This window comes from Eschrichtius robustus, chromosome 15 (assembly GCF_028021215.1).
Source record: "Eschrichtius robustus isolate mEscRob2 chromosome 15, mEscRob2.pri, whole genome shotgun sequence".
Lineage (NCBI taxonomy): Eukaryota > Metazoa > Chordata > Mammalia > Artiodactyla > Eschrichtiidae > Eschrichtius > Eschrichtius robustus.
In genome coordinates, this window is record NC_090838.1 from 20,705,718 (window position 1) to 20,730,661 (window position 24,944).

General features: G+C 46.6%; 2 protein-coding genes across 3 annotated transcripts in view; one reads left to right on the forward strand and one right to left on the reverse strand.

The window, feature by feature from the left end:
• Nucleotides 1-261: 261 nt before the first annotated feature.
• On the reverse strand, nucleotides 262-24,635 carry ADGRF3 (adhesion G protein-coupled receptor F3). The gene is given in 16 exon segments (XM_068563877.1): nucleotides 262-401; nucleotides 999-1,054; nucleotides 1,497-1,550; nucleotides 1,635-1,676; nucleotides 8,988-10,376; nucleotides 10,496-10,675; nucleotides 11,082-11,278; nucleotides 11,456-11,599; nucleotides 12,109-12,318; nucleotides 12,841-13,059; nucleotides 13,538-13,711; nucleotides 14,164-14,215; nucleotides 14,218-14,306; nucleotides 14,731-14,791; nucleotides 15,794-15,954; nucleotides 23,710-24,635. Coding segments are annotated over 14 exon segments (2,943 nt in total). The 5' UTR covers nucleotides 15,878-15,954; nucleotides 23,710-24,635; the 3' UTR covers nucleotides 262-401; nucleotides 999-1,006.
• The window catches only part of SELENOI (selenoprotein I), a 44,241-nt gene continuing 43,230 nt past the window's right edge, over nucleotides 23,934-24,944 (forward strand). For both annotated transcript variants that reach the window (XM_068563875.1, XM_068563876.1), the window contains exon 1: nucleotides 23,934-24,108. In XM_068563875.1, coding sequence (XP_068419976.1) covers nucleotides 24,052-24,108 — 57 coding nt within the window. In that variant the 5' untranslated portion in view covers nucleotides 23,934-24,051. The remainder of the gene's footprint in view (nucleotides 24,109-24,944) is intronic.

Sequence of the window (24,944 nt, forward strand, 5' to 3'; positions counted from 1 at the left end):
TATAGTAATGTATTTTATAGAGATTAAAGAAAGAGGGACCTATTAACTTCACCTTTTCCTAAATTTTGAAAAGAAATTAACCAAATTCTCCCCTTGGCCTCCAATGTTTAGAAGATCAGAGTTCCTGTCAATTAAGCCATCCTTTCTTTGTAGCTATAGAGAAGAAATAATCAGACAAGAAATCACTGAATAGTTAAAATAAGATCATTTTTATCAAATATATCTGTAACATGAACTGTTGATTAGTTAAAAACTGGTTGAGACAGTTTTACTTGTAATTATTTTGAACTTTGATATCTGTTGATTATTTTTACAGCAAAGGCAGCTTTATTCATTAGGTAGCTTTAGCTAGTTTTTCTTACTTTTCTTGCTTGGATAGTCACAGGTGGCGAACAGGTAAGCTGCCAGAGAGATGAGCATGACTAATGAAAACAGAAGCCTATCTTTCCCAAGGGCTGAGCTCTGGGAGGCGGAAAGGGTTCAGAGGATCGGCCAGGACCCATCCCTGGATTCAAGGACACACCCTCGACACCCTTGAAGGAACACGGCTCTGCCTGTGGGTCACTCAGAGCTTCTGTCTTCCCCGTGAAAGAGCTCGCCCTAAAGCCTCGCCCTAAAGCCTCTGCAAGCTACCCTCTCCTCTGGACACCGGACCCACCAATGGCAGTTCCTTCAAAACAATGGTTTTTCAGGGTAATTAAAAATTCGATAGTGTGAAAAGGAGTTTTCAGAGTGAACTGAGTCAAGGGTTGGTGGTGGTGACACTCCCTTCAGCTTTCTGGGAAAAGCAGTGGGAGCTACACCATCTGCTTTCTGAGGCCTCCACCTTCTTCAGCCCCTCTAGAAATGTCTACTTGGAGAAGTCTTTTTTCCACCCTTTAGGTTGGGACAGGTATATGAAGAGGAGTTTTCTTTTTAGAGCTTTGCTGGAAAGCCCTTTGTACACTCGGCCTCACCCCACGCTGCTCACGCTTCTTCCGAGAACGCTTCTTTCTCACCTGGCATCTTAACTTCCTCCTTTGCTGTGTTCTGGGATGTAGGTTTCATTTGTGGCCTAGGAAGGGGTGGAAAGGCCCAACTGCAGGGCAATTATTATTATTGCCAGCTCTCCTCTGACGAGGTTGCATCCATTTTTACATTTTCACCTGCCCTCCTGCCTGGGCAGCAAAAATTCTAGGAACTTTGCTCCCAGCTACAGGGACTCCCATGCATTCCGATCCTACATTTTCCCTTCAAATGCTAACTGGAGGCAGATTTTCAGGGAGAAACAAGGGACAATCCAGAGTCACCAGGAGTCCAGGTTATAATCAGGAGCCCAAGAACCTGAATGTGTCCTCTGTCTGGGGTGCTTTCTCTGTTGTTGGAGAGCTTGCCCTAAAACCCCAATCTTCTCTTGGCTTCTAGCTGTGCCCATCTCCTCTGGGGAAGGCTATGGAACATCTACTTCTGACCAGCTCTCAGCGGGGAGAAGTGAGAGTTTGAAGCCAGCAACTCACCAGGGAGCTGGGGGGCTGCGTGCGGCAGAAGTGTTTGCGTAATGCCTCTTGCACCTGCAGGAGAGGTGAATGCCGTTATGCCAGCCAGAGTCCCGGCCTTCAGATGCGAGTCAGGCCTGGGGAGGCAGACAGACTCACCTTCCTGTCCATGAGGCAACCAAACAATAAGATGAAGACACCCTGAAAAGAGGGAAATGGGGATCCATTAGTCAAGGAGAAAGGAATCAGCTGAAATCAACTCTTTCCTTCAACCTCTGTCCTCTTGTCTAATTCAGATCCTGAGGCTTCCCATCTCAGTTTTTCTGTACATCAGCACCACTTGGCACAAAGGATCCATTTCAGGTGCTTTTTTTTTTTTTTTTTTAATTTTTACAAGAGATAAATAGACTGACACCAAGCATTGTACATAGATGACCACAACAAAAGCAACAATGATTGCAATTACCAAACATGAAACACACTCATACTATGTCATAATATTGACATTCAGTCCAGTAATCCTCCACTGTAACAGCTCCTTTACTTTGCAGTGAAAATTGATTTGTATATTCTTTGCCTCTGAGTCCTTGTGGGATTTTTTTTTTTTAATTCAAACAGAAAGTCACAAAAATTATCCTCATCAGTTCACTCAGTCCCATGTAATTAATTATTTTTTTTCATCTTGATCTTTTGTTAGCACTTTTATGAGTTCATCAGTTTTCCATTAGAGTTCTGAAAATGCTTATTCATTCAGTTCAGCAGTACAGTTACCAGAAACCTGTACTTGTCAGAGTCTTTTCCATGAATTTCTTGAAGATAAAAGCCTTTTATAGGAACATATTTGCAAAAGCATCAGAGTACACCCAGAACTGTCTGTAAATGACAAAAGACTTAAAAATGACCACGGTTAAAGATTTGATGAAAGTTCATAATAATGCAGTTGACAAAAAAATTAGTTATTTCTGAGATATACATTTTAAAGTAATAACTAGGATTATGACTTATAACATTATACCAGAACATATAAGATTTTTAGAAATTTCATGTAATGTCTGAAACATTTATATTAACATATTTCCATACAAATAACCCAATGAAAGTTTAGTATTAGTTGTTTTGTTTGTTTGTTTTTTTATACTGCAGGTTCTTATTAGTCATCAATTTTATACACATCAGTGTATACATGTCAATCCCAATCGCCTAATTCAGCACACCACCATCCCCACCCCACCGCAGTTTTCCCACCTTGGTGTCCATATGTCCGTTCTCTACATCTGTGTCTCAACTTCTGCCCTGCAAACCGGCTCATCTGTACCATTTTTCTAGGTTCCACATACATGCGTTAATATACGATATTTGTTTTTCTCTTTGTGACTTACTTCACTCTGTATGACAGTCTCTAGATCCATCCACGTCTCAACAAATGACTCAATTTCGTTCCTTTTTATGGCTGAGTAATATTCCATTGTATATATGTACCACTTCTTCTTTATCCATTCGTCTGTCAGTGGGCATTTAGGTTGCTTCCATGACCTGGCCATTATAAATAGTGCTGCAATGAAATTCGGGTGCATGTGTCTTTTTGAATTACGGTTTTCTCTGGGTATATGCCCAGTAGTGGAATTGCTGGGTCATATGGTAATTCTATTTTTAGTTTTTTAAGGAACTTCCATATTGTTCTCCATAGTGGCTGTATCAATTTACATTCCCACCAACAGTGCAAGAGGGTTCCCTTTTCTCCACACCCTCTCCAGCATTTGTTGTTTGTAGATTTTCTGATGGTGCCCATTCTAACTGGTGTGAGGTGATACCTCATTGTAGTTTTGATTTGCATTTCTCTAATAATTAGTGATGTTGAGCATCTTTTCATGTGCTTCGTGACCCTCTGTATGTCTTCTTTGGAGAAATGTCTATTTAGGTCTTCTGCCCATTTTTGGATTGGGGTGTTTGTTTCTTTAATATCGAGCTGAATGAGCTGTTTATATATTTTGGAGATTAATCCTTTGTCCGTTGATTCGTTTGCAAATATTTTCTCCCATTCTGAGGGTTGTCTTTTCGTCTTGTTTATGGTTTCCTTTGCTGTGCAAAAGCTTTGAAGTTTCATTAGGTCCCATTTGTTTATTTTTGTTTTTATTTCCATTACTCTAGGAGGTGGATCAAAAAAGATCTTGCTGTGATTTATGTCAAAGAGTGTTCTTCCTATGTTTTCCTCTAAGAGTTTTATAGTGTCCAGTCTTACATTTAGGTCTCAAATCCATTTTGAGTTTATTTTTGTGTATGGTGTTAGGGAGTATTCTAATTTCATTCTTTTACATGTAGCTGTCCAGTTTTCCCAGGACCACTTATTGAAGAGACTGTCTTTTCTCCATTGTATATCTTTGCCTCCTTTGCCATAGATTAGTTGACCATAGGTGCGTGGGTTTATCTCTGGGCTTTCTATCTTGTTCCATTGATCTATGTTTCTGTTTTTGTGCCAGTACCATATTGTCTTGATTACTGTAGCTTTGTAGTATAGTCTGAAGTCAGGGAGTCTGATTCCTCCAGCTCCATTTTTTTCCCTCAAGACTGCTTTGGCTATTCGGGGTCTTTTGTGTCTCCATACAAATTTTAAGATGATTTGTTCTAGCTCCGTAAAAAATGCCATTGGTAATTTGATAGGGATTGCATTGAATCTGTAGATTGCTTTGGGTAGTATACTCATTTTCACAATGTTGATTCTTCCAATCCAAGAACATGGTATATCTCTCCATCTGTTGGTATCATCTTTAATTTCTTTCATCAGTGTCTTATAGTTTTTTGCATACAGGTCTTTTGTCTCCCTAGGTAGGTTTATTCCTAGGTATTTTATTCTTTTTTTTGCAGTGGTAAATGGGAGTGTTTCCATAATTTCTCTTTCAGATTTTTCATCATTAGTGTATAGGAATGCAAGAGATTTCTGTGCATTAATTTTGTATCCTGCAACTTTACCATATTCATTAATTAGCTCTAGCAGTTTTCTGGTGGCAGTTTTAGGATTCTCTGTGTATAGTGTCATGTCATCTGCAAACAGCGACAGTTTTACTTCTTCTTTTCCAATTTGTATTCCTTTTATTTCTTTTTCTTCTCTGATTGCCGTGGCTAGGACTTCCAGAACTATGTTGAATAATAGTGGTGAGAGTGGACATCCTTGTCTCGTTCCTGATCTTAGGGGAAATGCTTTCACCATTGAGAATGATGTTTGCTGTGGGTTTGTCATATATGGCCTTTATTATGTTGAGGTAGGTTCCCTCTTTGCCCACTTTCTGGAGAGTTTTTATCATAAATGGGTGTTGAATTTTGTCAAAAGCTTTTTCTGCATCTATTGAGATGATCATATGGTTTTTATTCTTCAGTTTGTTAATATGGTGTATCACATTGATTGATTTGCGTATATTGAAGAATCCTTGCATTCCTGGGATAAATCCCACTTGATCATGGTGTATGATCCTTTTAATGTGTTGTTGGATTCTGTTTGCTAGTATTTTGTTGAGGATTTTTGCATCTATATTCATCAGTGATATTGGTCTGTAATTTTCTTTTTTTGTAGTGTCTTTGTCTGGTTTTGGTATCAGGGCGATGGTGGCCTCATAGAATGAGTTGGGGAGTGTTCCTCCCTCTGCAATTTTTTGGAAGAGTTTGAGAAGGATAGGTGTTAGCTCGTCTCTAAATGTTTGATAGAATTCACCTGTGAAGCCATCTGGTCCTGGACTTTTCTTTGTTGGAAGATTTTTAATCACAGTTTCAATTTCATTACTTGTGATTGGTCTGTTCATATTTTCTGTTTCTTCCTGGTTCAGTCTTGGAAGATTATACCTTTCTAAGAATTTGTCCATTTCTTCCAGGTTGTCCATTTTATTGGCATAAAGTTGCTTGTAGTAGTCTCTTAGGATGCTTTGTATTTCTACGGTGTCTGTTGTAACTTCTCCTTTTTCATTTCTAATTTTATTGATTTGATTCATCTCCCTCTTTTTCTTGATGAGTCTGGCTAATGGCTTATCAATTTTGTTTATCTTCTCAAAGAACCAGCTTTTAGTTTTATTGATCTTTGCTATTGTTTTCTTTGTTTCTATTTCATTTATTTCCGCTCTGATCTTTATGATTTCTTTCCTTCTGCTAACTTTGGATTTTGTTTGTTCTTCTTTCTCTAGTTTCTTTAGGTGTAAGGTTAGATTGTTTACTTGAGATTTTTCTTGTTTCTTTAGGTAGGCTTGTATAGCTATAAACTTCCCTCTTAAAACTGCTTTTGCTGCATCCCATAGGTTTTGGGTCGTCGTGTTTTCATTGTCATTTGTCTCTGGGTATTTTTTGATTTCCTCTTTGATTTCTTCAGTGATCTCTTGGTTATTTAGTAACATATTGTTTAGCCTCCATGTGTTTGTGTTTTTTACGTTTTTTTCCCTGTAATTCATTTCTAATCTCATAGCGTTGTGGTCAGAAAAGATGCTTGATATGATTTCAATTTTCTTAAATTTACTGAGGCTTGATTTGTGACCCAAGATGTGATCTATCCTGGAGAATGTTCCGTGCGCACTTGAGAAGAACGTGTAATCTGCTGTTTTTGGATGGAATGTCCTATATATATCTATTAAATCTATCTGGTCTATTGTGTCATTTAAAGCTTCTGTTTCCTTATTTATTTTCATTTTGGATGATCTGTCCATTGGTGTAAGTGAGGTGTTAAAGTCCCCCACTATTATTGTGTTACTGTCGATTTCCTCTTTTATAGCTGTTAGCAGTTGCCTTATGTATTGAGGTGCTCCTGTGTTGGGTGCATATATATTTATAATTGTTATATCTTCTTCTTGGATTGATCCCTTGATCATTATGTAGTGTCCTTCCTTGTCTCTTGTAACATTCTTTATTTTAAAGTCTATTTTATCTGATATGAGTATAGCTACTCCAGCTTTCTTTTGATTTCCATTTGCATGGAATATCTTTTTCCATCCCCTCACTTTCAGTCTGTATGTGTCCCTAGGTCTAAAGTGGGTCTCTTGTAGACAGCATATATATGGGTCTTGTTTTGTATCCATTCAGCAAGCCTGTGTCTTTTGGTTGGAGCATTTAATCCATTCACATTTAAGGTAATTATCGATATGTATGTTCCTATGACCATTTTCTTAATTCTTTTGGGTTTGTTTTTGTAGGTCCTTTTCTTTTCTTGTGTTTCCCACTTAGAGAAGTTCCTTTAGCATTTGTTGTAGAGCTGGTTTGGTGGTGCTGAATTCTCTTAGCTTTTGCTTGTCTGTAAAGCTTTTGATTTCTCCATCAAATCTAAATGAGATCCTTGCCTGGTAGAGTAATCTGGGTTGTAGGTTCTTCCCTTTCATCACTTTAAGTATATCATGCCACTCCCTTCTGGCTTGTAGAGTTTCTTCTGAGAAATCAGCTGTTAACCTTATGGGAGTTCCCTTGTATGTTATTTGTCGTTTTTCCCTTGCTGCTTTCAATAATTTTTCTTTGTCTTTAATTTTTGCCACTTTGCTTACTATGTGCCTTGGCGTGTTTCTCCTTGGGTTTATCCTGTATGGGACTCTCTGCACTTCCTGGACTTGGGTGGCTATCTCCTTTCCCATGTTAGGGAAGTTTTCGACTATAATCTCTTCAAATATTTTCTCTGGTCCTTTCTCTCTCTCTTCTCCTTCTGGGACCCCTATAATGTGAATTTTGTTGCGTTTAATGTTGTCCCAGAGGTCTCTTAGGCTGTCTTCATTTCTTTTCATTCTTTTTTCTTTAGTCTGTTCCGCAGCAGTGAATTCCACCATTCTGTCTTCCAGGTCACTTATCCATTCTTCTGCCTCAGTTATTCTGCTATTGATTCCTTCTAGTGTAGTTTTCCTTTCAGTTATTGTATTGGTCATCTCTGTTTGTTCTTTAATTCTTCTAGGTCTTTGTTAATCATTTCTTGCATCTTCTCAATCTTTGCCTCCATTCTTATTCCGAGGTCCTGGATCATCTTCACTATCATTATTCTGAATTCTTTTTCTGGAAGGTTGCCTATCTCCACTTCATTTAGTTGTTTTTCTGGGGTTTTATCTTGTTCCTTCATCTGGTATATAGCCCTCTGCCTTTTCATCTTGTCTATCTTTCTGTAAATGTGGTTTTTGGTCCACAGGCTGCAGGATTGTAGTTTTTCTTGCTTCTGCTGTCTGCCCTCTGGTGGTTGAGGCTATCTAAGAGGCTTGATGGGAGGCTCTGGGGGTGGGTAGAGCTGACTGTTGCTGTGGCGGTCAGAGCTCCATAAAACTTTAATCCACTTGACTGTTGATGGGTGGGGCTGGGTTCCCTCCCTGTTGGTTGTTTTGCCCGAGGCAACCCAACACTGGAGCCTACCTGGGCTCTTTGGTGGGGCTAATGGCAGACTCTGGGAGGGCTCACGCCAAGGAGCACTTCCCAGAACCTCTGCTGCCAGTGTCCTTGTCCCCACGGTGAAACAGAGCCACCCCCCGCCTCTGCAGGAGACCCCCCAACACCAGCAGGTAGGTCTGGTTCAGTCTCCCCCAGGGTCACTGCTCCTTCCCCTGGGTCCCGATGCGCACACTACTTTGTGTGTGCCCTCCAAGAGTGGGGTCTCTGTTTCCCCCAGTCCTGTCGAAGTCCTGCAATCAATTCCCACTAGGCTTCAAAGTCTGATTCTCTAGGAATTCCTCCTCCCTTTGCCGGACCCCCAGGTTGGGAAGCCTGACGTGGGGCTCAGAACCTTCACTCCAGTGGGTGGACTTCTGTGGTATAAGTGTTTGCCAGTCTGTGAGTCACCCACCCAGCAGTTATGGGATTTGATTTTACTCTGATTGCGCCCCTCCTACCGTCTCACTGTGGCTTCTCCTCTGTCCTTGGACGTGGGGTATCCTCCTTGGTGAAGTCCAGTGTCTTCCTGTCGATGATTGTTCAGCAATTAGTTGTGATTCTGGTGCTCTCGCAAGAGGGTGTGAGAGCATGTCCTTCTACTCCGCCATCTTGGTTAATCCTCCAATATCTCAGGTGCTTTTCTTTTTTTTTTTTAAATTTTTTTCGTTTATTGATTGATTGATTGATTGGCTGTGTTGGGTCTTCATTGCTGCACACAGGCTCAGTAGTTGTGGCACACGGACTTCGTTGCTCCGTGGCATGTGGGATCTTCCCTGACCTGGGCTCGAACCCGTGTCCCCTGCATTGGCAAGCGGATTCTTAACCACTGTGCCACCAGGGAAGCCCCTCAGGTGCTTTTCTTACTGTTATGGTTACAAAGCAGATGGATATCAAAGAATAGGGTACTGACAATTCCCTAACTTCAATGGCAAATCCAGATATTTTACAGATAAGAAAGCCAAAACTCAGAGGTTTATCCAAAGTTACATAGCTAGTCAGTGGAGGAACTGGGATCCAAACTTAAACCTTTTAAATCCCTGAGCCTATATTTCTTCTGCTCCACCATGACACCTCCTTGAGAAGAGACTGGGAGTGACTTAAGCCGTCTAACAGGGCAAAAAGCACAGCCACCACCACCTTATCACCCACCTGGGAGGTGTTGAGAACTGTGAAGACGTAGTGAGGGACTATGGAGACTTCCTCTAGCAGAGTGGCCAGACCCAGCCCCCAGATGAGGCCAAAGATGGGTGTGAGAACGAGCAGAGCTTTGATCACCCCCAGGAGGGCTTGGTGCTTCTCCACCTGGGGTCCCTCTGACAGCGAAGGTCTCAGCAGCTTCAGCACAGCCACGGTGAGTACCAGCCCATTCACACCCACGATGGCCAGCACTGGACCCACGAAGGTGTAGAGCGCTCCTCCCTTCTTGTCCAACCAGCATGCCCCCTCCCCCAGGTATTGCCCTCGGGGTAAGTAGAGGCCCAGGGCGACACCTGCAAACCCCATCGGGTACAGATAGCCAAGGAACACCATCAGGGAGAATCCTCGGTGCTTGGACAGCTGATGGAAGACGAACAGCAGCTGGTGGGCCAACATCAGGGCCTGAGCCAGCATCCAGAAAAAGGTGGCCAGGTAGAGGAAATGACAGAGGAAAGCAGCGGCCAGGCAGAGCGGACTGTGGGGTCCTGGAGGAAGCAGTGGGGCTCCTAGGAAGCAGGTGTCTGCGGCCAGCAGGCAGAGCACCATGTTGAGCAGGGCCGTGTGGCGTAAATAGGCAACTTTGTTCCGCACCACGAATCTCCACACCAGCCTGTACACGCCCAGGCACACGAGCAGTGCCAGAATGGAGGCCCCCAAGCCCACCTGACTCAGCATCTCCAGGGTGGGGTTTTTTGGAACCGTGTGTCCAGACATGAGGATGGAGAAGGCAGTGAGGTGCCGGCAGATACACTGAGTGGTGGGGCTGGCACTGGCTGCCTGCACCTGGCACCCTGCCTCAGACCAGCCTCCCTTGCCCTGGAAGGGATCATGGTCCCAGAAGACACAGTGGGGACTGCCATCTGTGTCCCCAAAGTCCATGATGACCTCTCCCTGGTTGAAGACCTGGCCACCTGCCGTGATGGAGATGGCGAGGACCAGCCCAGGAGTGGCGTAGATGGAGTCCCCCAGCCCTTGTCCATAGTTCGAGGGCAGAAGGTGGTCCAGTTTTCGCAGCACCAGGCTAGTAACACTGACGTTGGTTCCATTATGGCCCAGTGGGGCCAGTGAGTGCCTGGGAATCTGCGCCTGCAGCGGGGGCTGAGGAGGGAAGGAGACTCTGTAGTCGGCAGGAAATGTGGGCCTGAGGAGCTGGCTCTGCAGCTGCACGTTGGGCAAGACGAAGGAGAATGCATGAATGCCTCTGAACTCCTGTCTCCACACCCCCTCCCTGCCTTCCCTGACCTCCTATGTGTTCCCAGCATCAGGCCTCCTCCACACTCCGTGGCCTTGGAGACTGGTATCCAAGAGGAGAAATGGACCAGAGGAGCAGACACTTGGACTCTAGAAGAGTCTGCCATCTGACAGCCCATGGTGATGTCAGAGGGGCAGAAATGCCCAGAGGTGAAGAGCTTCCAGCCCACACTACCCAGCTGGCCCCTGATGTGGCTCAAGGATCTCACCTCCAGTGCACTGCTGTTGAGCTGTATTCTGGCATCTGCCACCACCTTGGCCAGGATTGTCATGGTGCCCACCAGTGCCAATAAGTCGGTGGGTGAGGTCACCACCACTGCCTGCTCCGGCAGCTGAGCCAAGATCTGTGACACCTCGTCCACAGGCCAGCCCGGGCCTGCCCTCAGCAGCTGAGACAGATAAGACAGCAGGGGGGTGGGCGTGGGCGAGCCCTCAAGAGGGAGGGGCCACCTCCCCCCAAGTCCAGCTCCTTTCTCCCCACATCCGCGCCCTGTCCCAGGGGAGCAGGAAGCAGAGAGGGGAGCGAGCCACGTGGAAGAAACTGACACCAAGTTTTGTGGAGCAGACCCTTCTTGGGATTAACGATTGGGACCTGCACCCTCCCCGCCATGAGAGCGCTGGCCACTCTGAGGGGCCCACACCTGCTTCCTGGCTCTGCCAGGGCTCCAGTTCAGAGAACCTGAATACCCTTCGGGCTGGGTCTCTGGGGGAAAGGACTCTAAAGTTGGGTCCTGAGTGAGGAAGGGATAGGTCGTGGAGGATGGGGCACGTGGGCAGCAGGGTCAGAAGCTTTACCCAGGCTCTAAGAAGCAAGGCCAGGAGCCCCGTGTCCGTGCAGCTGCTGTGGATGGGCCCCCAGACCCCCTCAGGCCTACAAGGCCTCTTCACCATGCCCCTCCTCTTCCCGGGGCACGGGGCCTGGGCCACATGGCCAGCCTTGGTGACGTTCCAGGCAACAGCTGAAGAGTCCTCAGGGCAGGTGGTGTCTCCATCTGAAAATGATACCAGGGAAGGCTCAGCAACCCAGTCTAGCCCGAGCCTTTCCTTGGGCAGAAACCCATGCAGTGTGTGGGGTCTGGCCCTGTTGCCCAGCGCAGGGAGACATCAGGAAGCAGCTCCCAGGACGAGCAGGTGAGAGGTCAGCCACCTGGACCCCAAGCCCCAAGTACCCTGGATGACGGTGACAGAGACGGCAGCCCTGAGAGGGCTCAGTCCCGGGCTCTGCAGGTCACAAGTGTACGTAGTGTCGGCTGCAGGGCAGCGCTGAACAGCCAGCACAAAGCACTGGGAGTCCGGCGTGTTGAATAAGGAGGCTGAGGGGGAGACAAGAGAAGGGAACGGTCACTGGGCCAGGGACATACCGAGGCCCCAGGGGTCCGAGAGGTGCCTCGGCAGTCTTTCTAGCAATTTCAGAAGCGGATGAAGCAGTGGAGATGAGCTGAATGGTATGTGGGCATCAAACTACTGAAGGAAGAGCTTGGATTTGGGGGGAAGGGGACCCTGGGCATCTCTTACTAGTTCCAGGCCCTGAAGCCACAGTGAACTCGTTTGTAAAATGGGATCATCATCAAATGAACCTCACAGAATAATATCGTGTGAGTTCACGGAGATCGTGTGAATGAAAGCATTATGCAAAAGTTGTCTACACACGTGTGTTTATTGTTGTATGAACAGAATTGGGGTAAAAACAGATTTGGACTTGGACCCCGAACGCCCAGGTTGAACTGCAGCCTCTGCTTCCAGGGAGCTGGAGAGCCAGCTGCCTGGGGGCAACTAGCTGCCCCCTCTCCCCTGAGCCCTGCCAACCAGCCCCTTTCCATACCTTCATTGCCATCTCTGGGGCTCCAGGAAGCCGTGTAGCTCAGGTGGGCACTGGGGATGCAGCAGCTCAGCTGGAAGCCAGGGGAGGTGGCACAGGAGACGGAGAGCTGGTCTGGGAGCCCAGCCACGTCTGTCACCTGCAGGGGCACCCTCACCATCTGGTGCAGCTCCCACCTGAATCCCCGGGCCTCAAAGCAGCATACATACTCACCTGCAGACACACCTGCTGCACCTCCCGGCCGCTTGGCCCCCCACCTGCACCACAGGGTCTCTGCTGCTTCCCCAGCCACACCCTAGGTCTGCCCTCTCCATCCAGCCTCAGCTTAACCACAGCAGGAAAGATCCCTGTCCCCCAAAGGATTTCTAGGAGGAAGATGAGATCCTGACCCTTTGTTATTAGCCTGCAGCCATGCATCCTAAGGTGAACCTCTCTGCCCCCAGTAGATGCCCTTTCTGCACCACCTACTGCCATTTCAACATCGTGAAGAAAAGCCTGCATCTGTTCTCAGTTGAAATTGAGACCACGCTTTCAGCGTTCTCTCATTATAATTCTTCACCTCAATGGGCCTCTTAGCCTTAGTTTCCCCAGAGTGAATAAATGGAGATAAGGGAAAAGAAGAGAAGAAAAGACAAGAAGGAAGGAGAGGGAGGAGGAGGAGATGGAGGGGAGCAGAGAAAAAAGAGGAAAAAAAGAAGGGGAGGAGAGAGGAGGAGGGAAGGACAGGTGGGCTACGTGCCCATTTATGGGAGATGTTGACAATGCTGAGGACAGCCCGGTCCCGGCTGGAGGTCAAGGACACACGTGTCCCTGCCTGCAGGAGGATGGGGCTGGGGCTCCCTGTGGGCCACAGGAACCAGTTCAGGTTGGTGGTCTCCTGGCTTGTGAGGCGGGTCAGGTTCAGGGTGTCGCCAGGCGTCTGCAGCCAGGAGTTGAGGCTCAGGGCCGCGGGGACTGCAGGAGGCAAAAGATAGGACCCCCGGGGCAGGAACTTGTGGCCCTCGAGGCAGCTAAGCTCTCCCTCCTTCCCCATCTTCTGAAGCCCATCCCTCCTCCCTCCCTCCCCACCTAACATGTTCTGTTCTCTTTTGTCCCTGGAGGAGTGTGGCTGCCGCAATCCAGCCTGGAAGACCCTAACTGCCAGTGGGAAGCAAACGGGGAAGCTTTTTGGCCTAGGACTCCCCCTCCCCCAGGGAGGGAGCTCCCTCTCTTTGTCCACCTGTCTTGGAGTCCTGTTGTTCATTAGAGTCTCCCTCCTCCTGTCCTGAGCGCAGGGCCTGTGATCTGCTATGATGCCTGGCATTTTCTCTCACCCAGAGGAGCCACTGGACTTGGACCAGCTGGCAGAGATACGGGGGTCAGAGAGGAAAAATCACAGAGAGTGTTCCTTTCACTCAGGGCCATTGGTTTTCACGTTCCCAACCCTCCTCACCAGGTGGCAGCAGCTGGCAGTACCCGGCTTCAGCAGGGCCGAAGACAAGGCAGCCACAAGGCCGGTGCTTGAGGGGGGTTTGGCAGGGACGGTGATGGGAGCAGACGCTGGCGTTCCACTGGTACCCAGAGAGGCAAGCACAGTAGCTACACCCCTTGCGGGTGACACTGCACTCTGTGACAGAGGGAAGGGGGATAAGAAGTGAGCAGGCTGTCTGGGAAAGCCCAACGCCTGATGTTTGTGAGGCTCTAAGGCTGGGTATCGGGGACAATCCCAAAGTCACAGGCACTGCCTTCTCAGCCTGAGTTCAAAGCAGCAGCGCAGCGCGTGTGGGGCAAAGGCATCAGAGGTGGCAGTGGAGAAGCCCGGGCCCGTGGTCATCTGCCCCTTAGGCCTCTGCCAAAGTTTAGAAGATGGGACGTGGAGCAGGAAGGGGAGGTCTGTGTGATGGGAGGTGAGGAAGGAGCTGGGCCACACAGACCCTCCAAGAAATAGGGAGGGGCTCACAGTATCTCAGATGAGGGGGTTGCGGGAGGGCTGGGCTCCTTGCACTCTGAACCCCCTTCCCATGCAAACAGCTAAGAGCCACTGAGAAGCAGGGGTCAGTAGAATTCCCGCCACCCCACCTGCTGTGAGGCTGAGGCCAGTGAGAGTTACTGGGGCAGAGGAAACCAAGGCGGGGCGGGGAGAGTCAGGGGCCTGGAGAGTGCCGCCGGCCGGTGCTCACTTGAAAAGTACAGCTGTACATAGACGGAGACCGGGACCGATTCTGCAGGAGAGAGGGGACAGCTGGAGAGGAGAGGCAGCTACGGGCCTGTGCCCTTTGGGCCCCATACCTCGCTGTCCCCGCCAGGAAGCGGAGCACGTCCCACCTCCCATAGCCTGTCCAGGTGCAGACAGGACCCAGGAAGGTGGTCACTGCTCACGCAGCTACGGTGCCTTCACATGAGCCATCTCATATCACCCTCCCAACGACCCCCTTACCTGGGCAAGACTCTCTAAGAGGAAGGATTTTCTCAAGGCCTCACAGCTAGAGAACTACGTTCAGACCTGTGTGACCAGCGCCAGACCCAGTTTCTCTCTTAACCCCACTGCCCCCTGGCTGTGCCCTCTTCCAGACCTTTCTTTCTTTCTTTGCCTCGTTCCAGGCTCCCCGTCCCCCTCCCCCCTCCTCCTCCTGTCTCTCCACTCACCACCTGCTCCACTTTCTTGGTCCAATTGCTGCCCTGATTCCCCTCCAGTCTGACCCTGGCCCTGGAACAGAGCACAGGGGAGAGACCTCTGAGGACAGCTGACTCCGCATTTCTCCCGGGGACACCTTCTTCCCCAGGCCGGGGGCCAGCCTGGCTAATCTGGTAGGACTTGGTCTCTTTGAAGCTCCTCTTTTTGCCTGGAATCAAGCGGGCACATCAGGAGGGGAAAGCAGGCTGCCGGCAGGAGGTGCAGGGATGCAGCCCCAGGGATCCCGCCCAGGCCTGCAAAGCCCACCTGAACCCAGGAGCCAGGCACAGCCTGGAGAGTCAACATGCTTTGTTTAATTCCTTCCTGAATGTACCCGTCCCCGGGCCTCCAGGCTAATTGAAATGGCTGGGTCTGGAGCTCCAGAGGGGGCTGGGGGCGCTGGGCAGAGCTGCCTGGGGCCCAGAGGCTTGGGGGCTTTATTCCCTCATAGGCATTGCCATGAGGGTGAACAGCAGGCAATACCTTAGTCTCTGGTGCCTGTAAATTATTTCCCCACCAACTCCTCCCTCTCTCAAAATTGTGGGTGGGTGAGGAGATCAGTGTAAAAACAGATATTGATCTAGATAAGGACGTGGCTAGAGATAGAGACAGAGATATCCACCTCGGAGAAAACACAAATCATAAAGTGCTAAACTAACTCTGCTGCCTTTCCTCAGATTCTCTCCTGTCCTCTACGCCAATGGTTCCCAAGTTTGGAAAGTTTTTATTTTCATTTTTAAATTGCAAGCCTGACTGGAAGAGCCTTTATCCAAAGTGCAGCAGGCATCGCTGGTGTTCACGGGAATTCAAATGAAGAAACAAAAGCTATCCCCACATCCTGAAAAATAAGGCTGAACTCTCAGAGATCTTATAACAAACCAGCCTCTTTTAAAAATACATTACTTCCTCTCCCTCCAGCCCTCTCGCCTCCACCCATCCTTTCATCCCACATCTTGCTGCCTCTCACACCCAGAGGCCCCTGTCGTTACCTCTGCAGACCTTCCCTCGGTCTTCCCTCACCCCAGTCTTACTCACAGGCTGGGACTCTCGGGCAAGTGGTGACCTCACCAGAGGGAGAGTCATGGCCAGGAGTAGCACAGGGGCAGCCGAGCAGACCATGGCTCAGTGAAGCAGTCTTCAAGAGGCCTCCCGCTGCTGCATGATGCAAATTTCCTCAGAGAAGAGCTGGCAGGGCCCTGCACAGATGGGATGGGAGGGAATAGTGTAAGGGAGCCAGAGGAATTTACAGAGGAAGTGCTACAGCCTGTGGGACCACCTGGAGCCCACATGCCCCAGTGAGAGCGGCCTGCCCAGGTTCCCTGCTGGAGTCTAGGCCAAGGACTCAGTGAGCAGGAGAGGACTTGGGGGCCCTAGGTCACAACCAACCATGTATCAAGCCAGGTACAGTCACATCCCCAAGGATCTGGGAAATCTGGATTGTTCTGGAACTCCCAGGAAGCTGGGTCATTGATCAAAGAGCCAAGGTTAGAAAAGGCAAATATTAGAGCTGATTGCTATCCTAAAATAATTTCAAGATAGACTGGAGTCTTAAACGTAACAAAGAATCTGGAAAAATACCAGGATAAATTATCAAAATAACTTGAAGTGAGGAAGGCTTTTCTAAACACAACACAAAACCCAGAAGCCAGAAAGGAAATAAATTAGACAAAGTGTACAAAGTTTACAAAGTGTACAAAGTTTTAAATTTGGGATGAAAAGAATGTTGGGTTAAAAAGGCAAAAGACAACATATTTGTAGGACGGTGATTGAATAAAGGGCTAATCTTAACACAGGAATTTTTTATCTTACACATCATTGAGAAAATGGGCAAAAATAGGAAAAGGTGTTGCCGAAATATCGGCTTCCCTGTGCACCAAGGCTGAACAGAAATACGGAGACAGGGATTTTGGAGGAAGAGAGAGATGGCTTTATTTTTCTGCCAGGGAGAAGGGAAGACACAGCAGGCTAGCACGGCTAGGGCCTCAAGAACTGTGCCTCCACTCCTTGGGAAACAGGGAAGATTTTATATGTGGGGCTCGAAGTCCCGGAGTATATGATAAGGATCAAAGGTCTTGCATTCTTCCTTCCCTTTGCATTATTTCAAAACAGTCATAGCTGGCGTCAGGCTGCCTGGTAATTGGGGTCCGGCAGTCTGGTAATTGTGTCCATTTGCCTCTGGTTTATCGGCCGGTGACTTTGTTTCTGAAATGCAAAAACTATAGGGGGTGATTTGTTACCAGGGGCGTATAGAATGTAAGTGCCAGGACATAATAGGGAGTGAGAAGCACGGGATATAACTCACACAGAGTTAGGGGTGACAGGTGCCGAATGTAAATTACATAGTGTCAGGGAGTGAGGTTAGCTTTGTAAAGTACAAATCTAGTTACTACAAATTAGTGACAGTTAAAGTAAACCAAGGAGTGATTTACTCTTTCAGGCCAGGTTATGTTTCCTCCCTAGCCTGTTCACGGTTCCCTTTATCTTCCTTGTTCTCAGAGGAGGGAAAACTTCATTTCTATTTTTGCTGCAACACAGGCAGTTTACTGAAAAAGAAATATCAATAGTTTGATAAACATATAAAAACATCCAACTTAAGATATAAGAAATGCAAATTGAAATAAGAAAATATTCTTTGTTACCTACCAATTTTCAAAAGACAAGATATTGATAATCTTCAGTGTTGACAAAAGTGTACTTATACAAAATATGTATATAAGGATGTTCAAAGCAGAGTTGTTTGTGATAGCAAATGAGTTAAACAACCCAAATGTCCAAAAGGGATAGGTTAAGTAAATTATGGCATTTCCAAACGACAGAACATTTTTATGGGAAAAAAAGTAAAATAGCTCTATTTGGAGTGAACCCCAATATATATGGTGAAATTTAAAGTGTATATTATACTCTCCTTTATGTAAAAAAAAGGGAATCTATATTAGATACTTGTGCTCTTTTACTTGGAATATTTCTGGAAGAATACATCAGAAATTTGGCAATAGTTGTTGCTTCCGGGGAATGAGACTACGAGTCTGAATGGGTCTGTGTGCTGCTTGATATACATATTTTCTAACCATAGGCATGCTTTTTTTTTAAATAAAAAAAGAAAGGTGGGAATTCTCTGGTGGTCCAGTGATTAGGACGTGGTGCTTTCACTGTGGGGCCCGGGTTCAATCCCTGGTTGGGGAACTAAGATCACACATGTCACGCAGTGAAGCCAAATTAAAAAAAAAAAAAGAAAGAAAGAAAGGGGGAAAAAAAGAGCTGATTTACACACACACACACACACACACACACACACACAAAGCACCTAGGGTAGAAATCTAGCCTCAGTACATTTCCACTTTCACCACCACCCCTGGCTAAGGTCACTGCTGAAAGAACAGCAAACAAACATATAGAGCACATGCATGCATGGGAGCAAAGACTTTGTAAATAATTGATTTCCGAAAACATGAAAATGGTGAAGAATCTGTTTTGAGAACCACAGAGAGAAGACACAGGTGCTTGGGGTGGGGTGCCATCAGCAAGTTGGAAACTGTCTACTGCAGCTGCAGGTGGTCTCAGATGGACACCAACAGCATCTGCTACCATCGCCAAAGGGGGTCAGTCAGAGAGCCAAGTGGACCTGGGCAGTGCTCAACAGGGGCTCTTGAGGACCAGGAATGACAGAAGAAAGAGGTGGGATTGAGGCCCCTGGAGGTGAGCTGCTTCCGTGCTGGGCAGAGACTGAGCAGTGGTAGCCTCCAGTTAGGAGACGCAAGGACAGACTGCTTGGAGAGAAGACACTCCACCTAGAAGCAGAAACACCGAAGGAAAAAGTGACTCAGAGAACATTAGAAAGTTGATGGAGCTGGAGCTGGAGAAACCCCTAAGGATTCTACTCCCAAAACATAATTTTTCTTAATTGATACCCTATTCACCTTAACCCCTTTGAGTTCATGACAAGTGAGAAGAACAAGAGAGATAACATCTTCCTGATTCAATGCAAGTTGAGGTGTCCAAGGTATATAAAACAATGAACAGAACTAAGGAAGTCAGTTTTCTTATACAATATTTTTAGACCGTTCCTATAACTTTAGAGAAGTTTGAATCGTTTCTGCATGTACAAAAAAATGCCCAGGAAGAGACTGGAAGGAGATGCTGTAGATAAACAAAGTGTCTGTTGTGTTGACCTCAGTGCTCCCCAGGGCCTAGCACCATTCACCACAGGCCTTAAGTAATATTTATATTCAATGAATCAATCAATAGATAAAAGACACCAAGCCATTAACAGTAGTTGTCACTAAATGGTAGGATTTGGTATGTTTTTTCTATTTTTCTGTGTTTTTAAATTTTGTATTCTCTAATGGTAAAATATCTTAATAAAAAAATCAAATCTTACAGTCTCAACTTCTTTCTTACGGACCAACCAGATACAGAGTCCTTCAGTTTTGCCCAGGTGTCACTGGTTGTCGGGAAGCACCCACAGGCTTAGACCTAGGGTGGGATTCAGACAAACAGATACTTATTGCTGCCACCTGCTTACTCCCAAATCCAAGGTCAACCATAAGGCTATTGGCCTTTATCCCTCTATATACAGAATGATAATTTGAAACTAGGGAAGCCCCCTAGTTTTTTTTTCCCCCCCTCCAGACTTGATTAAAAACTAACTTGTGAATTTTCTTTTTTAAAACATCTTACCATGGTAACTTGTAGAAGCATGGTGCAGTGGAAAAGTTATTCAACTAGAAGTTTGATGACCTGTTCTCTTATTCCAGTTTTACCATAAACTTTTGGGCAAGTTTTCCCAAAAACTTGCCCAAATGTAATTCTTCTGTTGTTCTGTTCCGTACAATTAGAACAACTACCCAGCCACGGTGCAGGGTTGTTAGGATGATCTAGTGAGATGTCAAACTGCTTTGAGTTTATGAATATAAGGCTTTATCATTGTTTAAAAATAAAAACCCAATCAGTATCTTTTTACAAGCTTCCTTGGGAAGTCTTGCCTATTTTTATGTCTTTAATAACTTATATTGGAGTTACTAACTATATTAGTCCTTAACTAACTCCCAATTTTCTAGATATCTCCATTTATCTGACTCTGTCTTACTTATGACTAAGTAAAACAGGAATTGTAGGAATTATACCATTTCCCCCACACCCCACCCCAGGTTATATTAGGAAGTTGATAACATTGTTCTAGCACAAATATCTTTTATGATTATCATTCTGGAAGGCAAAAAGCCTGACCTTGAGTGTATGAGATATAGAAGAGAGGAACTTCAATGGATGAGGAGGCAGACCAAGGAAGCAAGCAATAACAAACTGTGCTCAGTATTGTGGTGCAGAAGGGAGAGACAGCATGGGGTATAGAAGGGACTAGCCAGGCCAATATGAAGTGATCCCTGGCAGCTCTGGGCTGCCTTAGGGATAAATGCGCCCTCGAATGGAATTCAGGAAAGAGGAGACGGAAGGTGATTCACTTGCAAAGGCAAACTTGTTTACACGACAATTTTCTCTTCCTGGGTGAGAGTACCTGGTAAAAGGTACCTGGTAAAAGGATTCATGGGGTTTTGGAAAAATAATATCTTATATTTGTATGGGCTTAATTTAACAGGCTTATGCCATACCACTTCACGTGCTCTATGAAATAACTATAAGGTAGGAGAAGAATTATGAGCACTTTACAGATCAGTTGATTTCACCTTAGAGAAGTTAAATGATATAGTTTAATTAAATTTCAGAGATAAATAGGATCTTAGAGATTTAGTCTAATGCCCACTCTTTAAAAAAGAGAACATGTTATGTGACTTCCCTGGTGGCACAGTGGTCAAGAATCCACCTGCCAATTCAGGGGACACGGGTTCGAGCCCTGGTCCGGGAAGATCCCACATGCCGTGGAGCAACTAAGCCCATGCACCACAACTACTGAGCCTGCGCTCTAGAGCGTGCGAGCCACAACCACTGAAGCCGGCGCGCCTAGAGCCCGTGCTCCACAGCAAGAGAAGCCACCACAATGAGAAGCCTGCGCACCGTGACAAAGAGTAGCCCCCACTCGCTGCAACTAGAGAAAGCCCGTGTGCGACAACGAAGACCCAACGCAGCCAATAAATAAATAAATAAATAAATAAATAAATAAATAAATAAATAAATAAATACTCAATGTGATTTAAAAAAAAAAGAGAGAGAACACATTTAGGTGAAGTAAGCTGTCTAGGATCACACAGCCAGTATGTAACAGATGTCAAAGTATAAACAAAGTTCTGTGTTATGTTTCAGTTTAGAAATTCTCAGACTGACTCATAATTGATTCAAACTTGTTACAATCTTCTGCAGCAGAGAGGCAGCAAATTGTTAACTGCTTTCACAAAATTAAAAGCTGCTCTTTTTAAAACACTGCTTTTGAAGAAAATGTTAGAGAGGTAGGAAAAAATTTTACAAAATCAGAAATGTCACTTTGAATTTGCTTACATCTGAAGTGATTAACAATAACTGCAGTTTATGAGCTACTATTAGGTTCATGTACTCAAGTCACATTTTATGGCTTTTCACAATTAACTAAATATCTTTTACAAGTATGAAGTTTATATGCCAGATCCGTAAGCACAGGTCTTATATTAAAAATCATTTAGGGCTTCCCTGGTGGCGCAGTGGTTAAGAATTAGCCTGCCACTGCAGGCGACAGGGGTTCGAGCTCTGGTCCGGGAAGATCCCACATTCAGCGGAGCAACTAAGCCTGGGCGCCACAACTACTGAGCCTGCGCTCTAGAGCCCGCCTGCCTAGAGCTTGTGTTCCGCAACATGAGAGGCCACCACGATGAGAGGCCCGCACACTGCGACGAAGAGTATCCCCCGCTCCACACAACTAGAGAAGCCTGTGTGCAGCAACAAAGACCCAACGCAGCCAAAAATAAAATAAAGTGGATTTCTATAAAAATAAATAAATAAATAAAAATCATACTTTTTTTTTTTTTCCTCTTCATATCGATTAAAAGAAACACATAAGGGCTTCCCTGGTGGCGCAGTGGTTGAGAATCTGCCTGCTAATGCAGGGGACACGGGTTCGAGCCCTGGTCTGGGAAGAGCCCACATGCCGCGGAGCAACTGGGCCCGTGAGCCACAATTACTGAGCCTGCGCGTCTGGAGCCTGTGCTCCGCAACAAGAGAGGCCACGATAGTGAGAGGCCCGCGCACCGCGATGAAGAGTGGCCCCCACTTGCCGCAACTAGAGAAAGCCCTCGCACAGAAACAAAGACCCAACACAGCCAAAAATAAATAAATAAATAAATAAAATTAAAAAAAAAAAAAAAAAAGAAACACATAATAGAGGAAATCTATAGTGTATTACTTGGGAGAACAGCTTCAGTCTGATTAACAGATTTGTCTAAAATTCCAATTCAGTTTTCTTATTAATACACAGAGAGGATTTAAATACGGTACCTGCACAAAGAAAATACTTTTATAAGGAGGTGGTTTCATAGTTTTCCTTTCATTAGAGCCAACTTCCTTCTTAAAGGGAGGTTCGCATTTCCAATGTCCTTCTCAAAGCTGGGCACTTCACAGTGTATCAGAGATCTTTGCTCACTCATTCAACAGAATGTATTGACCATGTACCATTTGCAAGCTGCTAGGCTACGGGACGTGGGGAAAATTAGGTTGTATAAGATACAAATCCTCCCCTTAGGGCAAGTGAGGGAAAATAACACCCAAATTTATTGCTCATCTACCATGTACCAAGTATGATGATAGATGTTTTATATCTATTACCTCGTAAGAATCTTTATTTATTTACTTTTGGCTGTGTTGGGTCTTCGTTGCTGTGCGGTCTTTAGTTGCAGCGAGCGGGGGCTGCTTTTTGTTGTGGGGCACGGGCTTAGGTGCTCCGCGGCATGTGGGATCTTCCTGGACAAGGGCTCGAACCCGTGTCCCCTGCATTGGCAGACGGATTCTTAACCACTGCGCCACCAGGGAAGTCCCTACCTCGTGAGAATCTTAAAGTTTAGAAGCTAAGACATATGCAGAAACAATAATATACTTGACATATATTGAGTCCTCAATTAGTATTTGTTGAATGAATGAATGCAAAGAATATAAGAGATCTCAAAATAATTGCCCTTGTTTCAGAGTCCCAGAGAGACTGAGAGGCTCCCTTATGTGGTGGCTTTCCATACCAGAGAACAAGTTTGGGTTGACCATTTCCGAGCTGTGTAATTAAGTGATCCTGGTCAGGTTAGGTAGTCTGAATTTTGATTTCCTAATCTGCAAAGTGGGTAAAATGCCTTCCGTTTCTCACGGTGTTGTTATAGGGGTTGGTGATAAGCTATGTAAATTTCCCCATCTAGAAGGCGATCAATAAATGGTAGCAACTATTACCATTATTCAATTTTATTATTAGACTGATACACACTAGCCATAGATCTAGTGTTCTTTCTATAATTGTCTCCAGTTATGTAAACGCACTTCTTGCAAATGCATTTAAGGACCCCTTAGAGACTCAGGGATCAGTGTTTCTATCTGGTCGGGAGACACTGGCAATCTTCATTTGGAACAGAGCAATAAATAGAGCGGAGTGTGTCCAAGGTTCACAAACAACGCTGTCCCTAGGAACTTGTCTCCAAAGCTCTTTCACGCCCCTTTACCGACTGCAAAAAGCCTCTCACTGGCTTCTCTACAGCAAATTACGTTCACTAAGCTACTGCGTGCAGCGCACTGTGCCAGGAGCTGGAAGCGGGCTGGGCACAGACGCTTTGTCTGCTTTTACTTCACGGCTTGGGGGAACTAAGCCCTCTTTCCTGAGGTACTGCTGAACTGATTCGCAAGCAATCACTCTACCCGCCCCCCAAGACTAAAAAGGTATCCCCAAATCTCTACACAGGCACAGATGCCACATCACCCCCGGCACACCCCAGAGACGAAGAGCAAGGCCTCCTGGGAAACTGACCTTTCACCTCCCCTCTTGCCTTACCTCAACTCACCAATTTTGACGCTAGCTAATAAAGCGACGAGGAAGCCTAGAAGGCGGAACTTAGTGGCTTCCGATCCACGCTGATTGGACTGCGACGGCGCGAAGGGGGAACCGCGTGAGCCTGCTAGCTACCCACCCTCGGTGGGCGGGGAGAAGTGGGGGCTGCGCTTGCGTGCTGGGAGGCGGCGGAAGTGGCCGGGGTGGCTACGCGTGCGCGGTGGGCGGAGCACGGCTTTTCCAGCTCTTTTGCCAGCCCAGGTCTTCCCAGTTTTGCCAAGCTGGTGCGGTGCTCGTGTTTCCCCATCTCGTCGTGGTGCGTCGCTGCCGAGTGGGCGCTAGTGTTCGCGTCGTCATGGCTGGTTACGAATACGTGAGCCCGGAGCAGCTGGCCGGCTTTGATAAATACAAGGTAGCGCGGGCCCCGCGGACGCCCCTCGCCCTGCTGGTCCCGGCCTCTCCCAGGCGCCTAAGGGGCCGGCGCGGTCCGTGTCACCTTGTGCCGCGTGGCTCCGGGCAGGCTGGCGGGAGTTTCTCCGTGGGTCCTGCCGAGTGCTGGGGCTTTGGGGTCGGGGAGCGTGGGAGCATCCTAGGCCCGCCGCTCCGACTCGGTACCCTCCCGGGGGATTGCCTTTTCCTTAGGAGACCAGTCGACGAGAGTGGAGCGAGAGAATTCCCTTCGCTTCTTTACTTCGTTATTATTATTATTTTTAGTCCCCTGAGAGGTGATGCAGTTCCCTTCTGTGGTGTCTTGTCTTCATTTTAATGAAGAAGTTTCTACTCGGCTGTCTTGCATTCAACTTCGGAGATGGAGAGAATCATTTGGCAGATGAGGCCCGGGGAGGGAGAGTGACTGCTGGGGCCAAACTGCAGATGCGCTCGCTTCCACTCCCAGGAAAGAGGCGCCTGGGCGGCCAGTGAAGTACGTGTGCACAGGCAGGAACTGGAACCGTGTAGTGGAAAGAGGGCGGGCTTTGCAGTACATATAAACCTGATACCGAACCTGATGCCAGAATCTAATTTTTTCTATTGACTTTGGGCCAAATAATAGTCTCTACGGTGCAGAATGATTATGAGAATTGGAGAACCGCCTGGTACATAATGGGCCTCCAGTAAATGCTGGTTGTTCACTTTCCTTCACGTACGGTTCTCCTCTACGACTCCCTTATCAGTGAATGACTCCACTATCCGTCCAGTCAGTTGCCCAGGCCCCACATTTGGGCAGTAACCTTTCATCCTTGCTACCTG